Here is a 12,162-nt window from a genome sequence, read left to right on the forward strand (position 1 = left end):
TCTACTATTTGTATAGCTACTTCCTTTAATATCCTGGGATGCAACCCATCAGGGCCAGGGAACTTATCGGCCTTTAGCCCCATTAATTTCCTTAGTACTTTTTCTCTAGTGATAGTTATTGTATTTATTTCCTTCCCTCACTTTTGCCCCTTGATTATTTAGTATTTTTGGAATGCTACTAGTGTCTTCTGCATCAGTGTTTATGGCAAAGTGTTTATTCAACTCCTCTGCCATTTCCTGGTTCCCCATAATTATTTCCCCAGCCTCATTCTCTAAGGGGCCTTTGTTCACTTTGGCCTCTTCTCTTCCTTTTTATATGTTTAAAGAAGCTCTTACTGTCTGTTTTTATATTACTTGCTGGTTTACCCTCAAAGTTTATTTTCTCCCTCTTTATTTATTTTTGGTCATCTTTTGTTGGTTTTTAAAACTTTCCCAATCCTCTGGTTTACCACTAATTTTTGCCACATTGTATGTTTTTTCTTTCAATTAGACACTATCCTTAACTTCATTGGTTAACCATGGTTGGGTTATCCCCTCTCTAGAATCCTTCTTTCTCACTGGGATATAGCTTTGTTGTGAGTCATGAATTATTTTCTTAAATGTCTGCCAATGTTCATCAACCATTATTTCTGCTAAACTCCTTTCCCAGTTCACTTCAGCCAACTCTGCCCTCATTCCTTTATAATTACCCTTATTTAAGTTCTCATTCTCTCTCTCTCTCTCTCTCTGCCAGCAACTTGCTAGAATCCTGACATGTATCATCATTCACTTGGAAGGGAGCCACTCTGCTGATTATATGGTTGGTTTATTGGCAAATGGACTCTGTTTGTGGAGTATGGATTACCATCTCTTCTGCCTTTAGATACCTGTTTGATAAACTCCTAAACAAGGCTGGCTGGTATTGAATTTAGATTTTTAGGGTTGACTTTTGGGATTGGAGGCTCCAATAGATTGCTGAAGCGGCAGGAAAGGAAAGTAAATGTTAAATGTAATTCCTTTTCAAAGTTGATTTCGTAAAGTCTATCAATACAAATAGAAATGAACAGTTACACAGAATTTTCCAAACAAAGTGCTGAGTATACTATTTCTTTCTGGCCACTCCCCAAAATACATGGACAAAATAATGTTATATAACAATAATACTGCAAAGCCCCAAGCTGCCAACACTTCTGTGCAAAATTAGCTTCTGAGAGATTTGAGTTTCCCCTGGGGAAGCCTTTTAACTGTACAAATTATTTTAAAATGTTTTAATTTTAGCACTCACTGAGCAGCATCCTCTGATATTCCGCATAATGTTGCATTTGCGCTCAATGGGGTAACTTATGTTTTTGAGGATTCTGTTTAATTAACCTATTTGTACAAATACGCAGTATGTTACTCTTTTGTTATTGGCACCATTATCACTGGCAAGCATAGCAAAGAACCACAAGCTTTGTCAGGAATTTGTACAATAAATGAGGAAATTGCTATCAAATGTTAATATTTAATGAGTGTAACTAAATGTGCTTAAGAGGGGAAATTTTCAAATTTATACTGTTTCACTGTTGAACAGAGGGAGTGCTGCACTGTCAAAGTTGCTATCTTTCAGATGTTGTGTTAGACTGAGGCTCTATCTGTCCTTTAAGGTTGTAAACGATTCTATCACCTGATGATTTATCTCATTGCTGTTTGTGCAACCTTGCTCTGTGAGAATTGGCTGCTGTTCTTTTTCTCTACATTTCAATGGCGCCTATACTTCAGAAAAGTAATTGGCTGCGAATTACTTGGAATATTCTGAGATCATGAATGTGCTACATAAATGAAAATTTGTGCTTCCAGAGTCCTTTCACTCTTAGCATGTCATTTAAATTCTGTTAAATGCAAACGAGTTTTAGGACTCCAGCCCTAAAAGGTGGAAATGTTGTCTTCCTGATCTTCATCCTCTGTTCTCTTTGAAGCAATGCGCAGTCTGCTTCATTTTCTGTCAGTCTCTCGGCCTATATTAAAGGAAGGTGAGGCAGAGTTATTTATTATTGTGTGGTTTATGTACATTGATCCACAGCTTGCACTTTTTGTGACTGCACACTGTTAAAGGTTCTGTAGGGCAAGTAAAGTGCCTATATCTGGTTTTACTAAATATTTTATCTGACCTGTGGTATCTGATGGTCAATTTAAGCATGGCAGTAATAGATGGCAAATCAAACTTTACATTTGAAATGTTGCTTTGCATTATATATAAATTGTGTGTTTGTGTGGTTGGAGACAGCTGAACCTTTTTTAACGCGTCTGAGAATGCATAAACAAGAACAATGGGTAAAGAGCTAACTTAAAGGAGGGAGCTGTATTATTATTTGAGTAGGGAGGGAAGTTAATAATATTTTAAAAGTTTTTAAGTTAGGTATGACTATCAATAGGAACTCTTTAGTAACAAGCACCATTGCAGAAGCATTTTGTGAAGGAAAGATGCAAGTTAATTTAAATTTTCCCAGCTATAAAAGTTCAGCCACTAGCTTGATGAAACATAAACAGAAAATGCTAGAAACATTCAGCGGGTCTGGCAGAATCTGTGGAGAGCTACAGAGCTTCAGGTCTGACCTTTCATCAGAACACAGACCTGAAACATTAACTGTTTCGCTCGCTCTCGTGCTCGCTCTCGCTCCATAGCTTCCACCAGACCTGCTGAGTGTTTCCAGCATGTTTTAGAGCAGATTTCCAGCAAAAGTGTTCTTTTGCTTTTGTTATAGCCTGATTAGAACAATTTATTCATTAGTTCTAGGCAAGGCCTGCCTTATCTTTTGCCAATTAGAGTGTCATTTGTATTATTTTGTTCTATTCATTATATTTTGTGGTTTTAATCATGCAAGAACAATGAAGGGAATTATGCAGTAGATTATTTAGTATGTCTGTTTACTTGATAATTGTAACATAGCATAATTTAATTTGGTGATTTAAAATGAGGTTTTCAGCCATACCCAACTGATTGCCATTCTCTAAATAAAAGAAAGCCCATACAGCGTCGATTAGAATTGGCCAAAATCCCTTGACAGCATTTTGGGCTGTGAAATATGGTACTTCAGGCAAATGTCTTTTTGATCTGCACTGGACCATGTATTTGGACACTGTTAAATGTTTTTGCTTCAACTTTCTGTAATCATGGAGAAAAACATGAAGGGTGATTCAGTGTGGTCACTTTATTAGCCCTTCAACTATTTAATCCATTTAGTGTTTTATAATGCCCCTGTGAAGCACTTTGAGAAATTTATTACGTCAAAGGCATTTTATAAATACAAGCAATTGTTGATGACAAAAATACTTGCATTGATGCCATACCTTTAGTGTATAATGCCCTAACCCTATAATTCTCTTTACTCTACCTAGCTTCTCATGTCAGTTGAAATACTGGATGTGATAGGCTAAGTATTACATCAGTGTGCCACCCAGTACCTTGGGAACAAACCATACTGCGGCTGGCTGAAATATATTCCAGAGCAACATAAGAAACCTGCCAAGTCACACCTCCCTGCAAGCTGAGGAAGTGCTTGTCCATTATAACACGTGAAAATGTTTTTTGCATGTTAATGTGAATTCCTCTTTAAGTTCACTATTCCTGCAAATGTTACAAAATCACACTTGCAGATCGACAGAGCAATATTAAGATAATAATGTAAAAGAACACCTTTTCGAGGCTACTGTAGAAACACTGGACTCCATTGTGACTTTGGAATTATTATCTTGGATAAAATATTTGGTTGGTGAAAAATCATTCATCTGTACAAGTTCTGTTTATCATAGATGGAACGTTACTGCAGTACTTTTCATTAGCAATTCCTGGTTAGATATAGTGCAGTTGCTCTTGTTCGATATGGTCAGTACCAGCTAACATTCATGTTACATAAGTGCCAGGTATTGCCCCAGATTTTGCGGTCAGCAATGAAGTGCCAGCGTTTGCCACTATCCTCCAATGAAAGCTGCCCGCAAAGACCTGGTGATCCTTTTGGTGTGCATTTCCTCTTTCCTGATGCCAGTTTGAATCTGGTACCAAGGCAGGAGGATCTCTGGATCCAACAGCAGCGATGTCATCATGCAGTGTAAGCAGCCAGTCATATTGAAATATCCTCACAGGCAACAAACCAGGAAGTAAAATGCACTTGCTTTTAAACAAACTTTATAGAGTGAAATAAATGATTGGGACATACACATGGGATTAAGGTAGAACTGAATTACCATAAACCTTGAAAAAATATTATTTTAGTATGTGGGATTTTTTATTTTGTTAGGAAAATTTGATAATCTGCAAATATAAAATTAGTTTTTTGGGGTGAGATACATTTGTTCAGTAGTAAATATGAATTTACCACCCCATTGAAAACCCAGTTACATCTCATTTGACAAGTGTAAAATTTTCAAGGGAAGAATTTTCCCCCCATTGTTTGGGGGCGGGGGGGGGGGAGAGAGAGAGTGCAGGAGTGGGCATGTGCAGGTGGTGCCCCCGATCAGGGGCGCGCCGCCATTTTACGTGGCTATGCGCTCCCTGTGCGGGCGGATGGGGGAAGTGCTACCTCGGAGATCAGCGCCAAATTAAAAAATGGTCAATGCACAAAATTAATATTTTCCTGACATATCCCCTCATGTGACAGTGTCACATGAGTTGGGACATGTCCATCACTTTCATTCAAGCTTGTATTAAATTTTTAAAAACCTACATGAAACCTCATTCCACCCGTGGATGCGATTTCATGCTTTCGCTGACGCCTGCCAGGGCTCCCGGCCTGCCCGCCAACCTTAAGGTTGGACAGGCAGGTCCATTAACTAGCTCAATTACTTTTTAAATGGCCTCAATTGGCCGTTGACAGGTTGGTGGATGCACAGCTGATTTGGCTGCACCCCCGCCGACCTGAAAATTGCAATGACGCGGGATGACGTCGGGAGTTCCGCCTGACGTCAGCCCGCGTCATTTTACACGTCAGCGAGCGGGCCCTGCCCCCCCGCTCGCCAACCTCAATAGCCTGGCCCAAGGATTTTTACGGCGAGACTAATATCATAAAAGGGCAAGTTCTTATCAGTTCAGTGATTTCTAATTGACTGCAGTTTTTGGGGACTTCAATAGCTTATCCTGTGGCAAGAGCATGGAGGGGTTTGACAGCGTCTTCTAGATTTTCATATTGTAGGGTCATCAACCTGAAATGTTCAATAAAAACATAAAGTGCTGGTAGAACTCAGAGGAAGAACTCAGCAGCTTGAGCAGCATCTGTGGAGAAAGAAACCAAGTTTACGTTTCAAGACCAATATGACTCCTCTTCATCAGTCATGCTGGACTCAACGTTAATTCTGTTTCTCCCTCTACAAATGCTGCCTGACCTGTTATATACTTCAGCATTTTCTGTTTTTATTTCAGATTTCCAGCATCTGCAGTTTTAAAAATTTTCATTTAAAAAGTGTATATTGCAGCAAATCTGTGACTTGATCTATAATAATTTTGCTATATTGGGGTTCCACCTTCAGCAGCAACTACTCACATTTATATAGAGTCTTTTAACATGGTAAAACATCCCAAGGCACTCCACGAGTGTGATCAGAAACGCATTGACACAGAGCTAAAGGAGGAGATATTTGACTGATGACTAAAAATCTTGGTTAAAGAGGTAGGTTTTATGAAGTGTTTTAATGGAGGACAATGAAGCGACAAGGCTTCATTGGGAGGGAATTCTAGAGCGAGGTGAAGGAAGAGGAGGATGCATAAGAAGCCGGAGTTGGAGGACAGCAGATTCTTGGGAGGTGGTTACGTCAGCACCTGGGAAACATGGCAGAGATAGAGAGGTACAAAACCATGGAAGGATTTGAACATGAGGGTGTGAATTTTAAAATTGAAATGTTGGTAGACCAAGAGTTTTTGTAGGGTTGGCAAGCATAGGGGAAATGAATGAATGGGACTTTGCAAGTTGGGATATGGACAGCAGAATTTGCCATGAGCTGAAGCTTTTGGAGGGTGGAAGGTGGTAGGCTGGCTAGGCCAGTATTGGAATAGTTGCATCTGGAGATAACAAAAGCATGTATGAGAGTTTTAGCAGAAAGGTTGGGGCAACACTAGAGACAGGCGTGTAAGAGGTTGAAGTAAATTATTCAATGTTAGATTTGTCTTTTTTAAAATGGAGTATTGCCTATTTAAGGGTTATTTTACAGAAGTACCCTGATAACACAGTTAATACTAAAAGTTCACTGCAGTGTGATGTTAAACTCTGACTTTTACGTTATTTAGAAATTGTTAATGTAGAAGGTAAAAAATAAAGGTGGCTTTTTAAAGGCAACTTAAGACATTTTATTACAAAGATTATAAACTGGGACCATTTGAAATGGAACACTTAGCAAGATTAGGACGAGTTACTGGTGCAGCACCAATCTCAAGATATTCTTTAAGTTCAATTTTGTGAGTGTTATGCACTTGCAATATTTTCACTGATGTGCTTTTTGGTGCAGATTCGAAAATCATTGCCTACTTGAAGAATGAGAGTGAGGGTGTTGTAAAGTGTGTTGTTTTGTTAACTCTTGTGAGAATAAGGTGCTGCATAATACTTTGGACCATGAAGATGGATTGTTCTTGAACACATGGCCTAACATTAGAACTGGAATCAGCTGATATATTTTACAGAATGACAATGTCCCTGTACTGCAGAAACAAAACTCAAAAGAAAAAGTTGACTGGAGAGGTTTCCTTCTGCCTAAGCTCTCTTGGGTTAATAAAATTATCTTGGCAATTGAAATGAACAACTGTCTATTTTTTTTCTCTCCATTCAGCCAAGAGGTATCCTGAATTATGCATTGCTTGCATTGTACAATGCTAATATCCCTATCTTTTGCTTCTGCAGGTGTAAGTTTTTCAGCCTGACTGAAATGCCTGATGACTACACACTTGTATTAGATGAGGAGGGATTTAAAGGTACAGAGTTATTTTGCTTTAGAAAAGCACCTCTCTCTCTTGCGCTCTCTCTCTCTCTACAATGTTGATCTTTCATTCGCTACCTCAGTTGAAATGCTCTAACATTCCTGCAGTAGGATATTTTGTTACAGATGGCAATTAAACTCTTATCCTAAACAACTATGGAATTCATTTATTCTGTGCAATAGTTAGTGTTTGCTCGTTTAGATCCTCTGTGCGTTACTTTAACAAGCTCGTTGACCTATCCTAAATACCTGTTTAATTTTCCCATTTAGGACATTGTTTAATGTGCTGCCCTGTGTCCTGTTTCAATTCATTTAAGATATTTTAACAATTGCACCTAAAATAAAGTACACAGAAATGTTTGCATGTTAGGTAATCACGAATTAACAAAGTTTAAATGAGCATTTGTATAGCACCTCGGTCAATTGCAAAGTATAGTCAGTTAATTACTGTTTGAAGTGTAGTAAAGCTTCATTTTGTTGACCAACCTGACTGTTAATTTCTGACACTGTCAAGTCCCACTAATATCAGTGAGATGAATGACCAGTTAAGCTGCTTTGATGTTGGTTGAGGACCTTGAGAAAACCTCATGCTCCTCTCTTGATTATTCTAGGATATTTTATATTTACTTGAATAGCCAAAAGAGGTCTCGGTTTAATGTCTTCTCAGAAAGGCGGCACCTCCAACAGCGAAGCGTTCCACAGTACCATACTGAAGTGCCAGACAGATGATGTGCACGAATCCTAAAATTGGACTTAAGTCCATACACTTTCTATGAGGTGTGGATGCTGCCACTGAGCTAAATTTTCACTTTACCTCTATATTTAAGTATGGAATTTAAAGTTGATTTCTACAAAATGCATCCATCTTAAAAGTCAGTCTGAAACATCATTTTGTTGAAGTATGCTGGATAGTCACTTGAGGAAAATAAACTTACAGGGCTATGGGAGCAGTGCAGAAGAATAGGATTGATTGGATTGCTCTGCAGAGATCTGATATGGACTTGATGGAATCTGAATGGCTCCCTTCTGTGCTGTAATGACTCTGTGACTCAGGATTTCATTAAAATAAAGACGTCATTTTATTCATAAGTCTTATTCTACTAAGGCGAGAAAAGGTAACTTAGCTGATCAAGTTGATTGCTTCCATTAAAGACAGAGATGCAAATTTTGAAATGTATTTAATGTCCCAAGGAAAAGTTCTGCAGTCTCCTTGGCCCTTAAAATGAATTGAGGAAAAATTCAAGTACATCTCAAAATGCTACATTATTCACCCATGACTTTTTTTTTCTTCTTTCCTGTAGCATTTCTGATGTGGCAATAGCTCAATATCCATCATGTTCCACATAGTCTAACTTTAATTGAAGGGCACTCACTCCTGTTCCTGCCAGATATTTATCCAGTTAACATGTCTTAATCAGTACTTCAACTATTATTGAACTTAATATCACTGACAACTTCTCTTCCAATAAATTCTCAAGTTGTCTTGAATCTTGAAGAACGATAAAGAGATGTGCAACTGTTTGTTTCTAAGTTACAGCAATGATGCGCTCCAAGAAGTCTTTATTGGAACGAACATTTAAAAATGAACTTTGATTTCAATGCTGTAAAATTTTGGAACATACTGGACAGGTGAGCTGTTGGCCATGTGCGCTGACCCTAAATTACTGAATCTCTTTCACAGAATATGCACCAATTTTTCAATGTAAAATGGTGCAAAAACCCAGGTGTGTTTTGTGATTGTTTTTTTTGTGTAAAGCATCAAATTGATTAGGTATTTTTGAGGCATTGATGAGATATTCTTGACTCCAATTCGGATTTAATTTCTCTTGACTGAGGTTTTCTGTTTCCCATCTTTACAGTCAGTACTGCCCTTATTTAGAGAGTTGTGTTGTTTAAGTTTTTAAACTCCTTCACAGGAAGGAGTATTTGGGTAGTGCAGGAAAGGGAGTCTGCTTTTAAAGAAAAGGAAATTTAGCATCCCTGGCAACCTCATGTAAGGGTACTGTCTGATGTATTACAAAGCGATAGAGCTGAGAAGATGCTAGAGTCATCCCTGCTCTGTGACAGGGCAGGAGATAGAGCACTGTAACTGGTGTTACTACTAAATCTCTGCTCTCCACTGTTCTGCTAGGAATGGGAATAGTTAATGAGGGCTATCTGTTGAAAAGTGTGCGTGTATGGACACAAATGTGAACAGGATTGCAATTGTTTGTGGTCTGTTTCTTGATTGAATGGCCTGCTTGCATTCTCTTGTCCAGCCTCACTCTTGATCTGGCTGAGTGAGGTACTGGAGAATTGCCAGCTTCAATGAATCTGCATATCAATAGGAATTTGCACCTTTTTAAAAAAAAAACGTGTGTGTGCAGTAGGGGAAATTATACAAACTTAATTTCACAAGAGTGCTTGGTGCTAACAATGGATATTGAAGAAAAATGTTCCAGGCATATTTCTCATTTTGGTGACTGAAGAATTCACTGAAGATTTTTAAAATGAGAAAATGTAAATCAACGCACTTCTTTGTGACCGAGTGATGCTGGCAGTGCTTTACCAGCCACAGGAATGGTTTATATGGAGGAACCCAAGAAGGAGAGAACCAAAGACAAGAAAACAGGTGAAACCATGAAAACCTTCCAAATGAGGCCTTGCCAGTGCCCATGAGAAGTGAACATCTTTTCTATCATGTCTCATTAAAATCAAGAGTCTGAGGCAGTGAACATGTCTATTAGAATCTTGTGCTAGCCTTCATTTTCTTTGTGTACCACTGTGGTCTGTTTGTGTGCACTCGCTGTTGGTGTTCTCAATATATGGATAGCTTAAATGTCACTGAAATTTGTAAGGTTTCTTCTACTATTCTAGTTTTTGAAGAATAGACAAAAAAACCTTCCATGAAATTGTTGCAGAATTTGCAGCCAAGGAAAAGGTGTTGTAAACCCAGCACCATCACATGGCCAACTGCAAGCACTTTAAACAACAAGTAAAAAATAGTGATAAAAACAAAAAACTACTGCAGATGCTGGAAATCCAAAACAAAAACAGAATTACCTGGAAAAACTCAGCAGGTCTGGCAGCATCGGTGGAGAAGAAAAGAGTCGACGTTTCGGGTCCACACGACCCTTCAACAGTACTGAAGTATAGTTAGGAGAGGGGTGAAATATAAGCTGGTTTAAGGTGGGGGGCGGGGGGAGAGAAGTTGAGGGTGGGGTGGTTGTAGGGACAAGCAAGCAGTGATAGGAGCAGATAATCAAAAGATGTCACAGACAAAAGGATCAAAGGGATGTTGAAGGTGGTGATATTATCTAAGAAAAGTGCTAATTAAGAATGGATGGCAGGACACTCAAGGTACAGCTCTAGTGGGGGTGGGGTGGAAAGATTGACAAGGTATTAGTTGTAGATTTAAAAATAATGGAAATAGGTGGGAAAAGAAAAATCTATATAAATTATTGAAAACAAAAAAAAAACAAAAGGGAGGGGGAGGAAACGGGGTGGGGATGGGGAGTTTAAGATCTAAAGTTGTTGAATTCAATATTCAGCCCGGAAGGCTGTAAAGTGCCTAGTCAGAAGATGAGGTGCTGTTCCTCCAGTTTGCGTTGGGCTTCACTGGAACAATGCAGCAAGCCAAGGACAGACATGTGGGCAAGAGAGCAGGGTGGAGTGTTAAAATGGCAAGCGACAGGGAGGTTTGGGTCTCTCTTGTGGACAGACCGCAGGTGTTCTGCAAAGCGGTCGCCCAGTTTGCGTTTGGTCTCTCCAATGTAGAGGAGACCGCATTGGGAGCAACGAATGCAGTAGACTAAATTAGGGGAAATGCAAGTGAAATGCTGCTTCACTTGAAAGAAGTGTTTGGGCCCTTGGACGGTGAGGAGAGAGGAAGTGAAGGAGCAGGTGTTGCATCTTCTGCGTGGGCATGGGGAGGTGCCATAGGTGGGGGTTGAGGAGTAGGGGGTGATGGAGGTAAAAAATAGCACTGTGGGTGTACCTGCACCACATGGAATGCAGAGGCTCAAGAAGGCAGGTCACCACCACCTTCTCAGGGCAACTAGGGATGGGCAATAAATGCTGGCCTGGCCAGTGACGCCCACATCCCGTGAATATAACAAAAAAAAAATGGCGAACTCTGAAGCAGCCCAGTCGCTATTTGCAGCACTAACTTCTCGATGAGTGCTATGTGCCAGCACTGTCACTGGGTCAGAACCCTGGAACTCCCTCCCTAACAGCACTCTGGGTGTACCAACACCATAGGGATTGCAGCAGTTCAAGAAGGCAGCCCACCACTACTTTCTCAAGGGTAATTAGGGATGGGCAATAAATGATGGCCTAGCCAGTGATGCCCACATCTCATGAATGAATAAAAAAAATCACAAGAATCCCACTCTGGATCAGATGTACTGCTTTCGCTTTCAGAATCATCCCCTCACAACAAATCATCTTCCTCTCCAACTATTAAATTGGATATTTTGCATTTTTTTGAACGATCCGATGACAAGTTTGTGTGCTAATAGCATCCCATGATTTGATAATGAAACCACACAAAACATCAAGTGGGGCAGTATGCATATTTCCACTCTCTGAAGGTTTCTCTGTCAACCATTCACCTATTCCATTCAGCATGGACATGATCCTTGAATGGTTTGTTGAGGCACCCATCCAAAGGTTGGACTATGGACTTTAAACCCCCTGGTATAACTGCTGTGTGGGTTTTATTCCTTTACAGGAGTCTCTTGACCTCATTGGTTATGTGGGATCTGAACACGTCCCACACTAATAAGCTGCATTCTTTACATAGGCCACCGGGATGCCCATTTCGCACATTATCCATCTGCACCTTTACTCCATCCTCATCCATCTAACCATTGTCATAGACATGCACAAGATTTCCTGCAGGGAACTTGATGTTTGACATGGTTTTACGTTTGAAAATTACCGTAGGCTTTAATTTTGTTCCGAGTTAGTAAATGTTATGACTTTTGGCTTGAAATCAGCTTTGTACTTCATTCTTTTTGCAGGCAGAACCATTTCTGTCTGTCACTTACCATGCCATACATGGTCTGCTATGCTTGGGCATGTCTTCAACTCTCACGCATCACCTTCACGACACAGCCCATATTGCCTGCTTGATCCCAAGAGCCGACTTACGGTATAAGGTAAGTAAAACATGCTTTTCTGAGGCTAATTGAGGCTAACTACTAATGTGAATATAGAATTTTGTAGCTGAAAAGGTGGGGGATCGACATATGCTGAGAATAT

The 12,162-nt window shown here is 39.7% G+C and overlaps 1 protein-coding gene across 4 annotated transcripts in view; it reads left to right on the forward strand.

Annotated features, from left to right (window-relative positions):
* LOC144687758 (cytosolic arginine sensor for mTORC1 subunit 2-like) overlaps window positions 1–12,162 on the forward strand; it is a 128,260-nt gene that overhangs the window by 40,819 nt on the left and 75,279 nt on the right. For all 4 annotated transcript variants that reach the window (XM_078554240.1, XM_078554242.1, XM_078554238.1 and 1 more), the window contains one exon: window positions 6,843–6,913. In XM_078554240.1, the coding sequence (XP_078410366.1) occupies window positions 6,843–6,913 (71 nt within the window). The remainder of the gene's footprint in view (window positions 1–6,842; window positions 6,914–12,162) is intronic.

The sequence above is a fragment of the Cetorhinus maximus genome, chromosome 12 (assembly GCF_964194155.1).
Source record: "Cetorhinus maximus chromosome 12, sCetMax3.hap1.1, whole genome shotgun sequence".
NCBI lineage: Eukaryota > Metazoa > Chordata > Chondrichthyes > Lamniformes > Cetorhinidae > Cetorhinus > Cetorhinus maximus.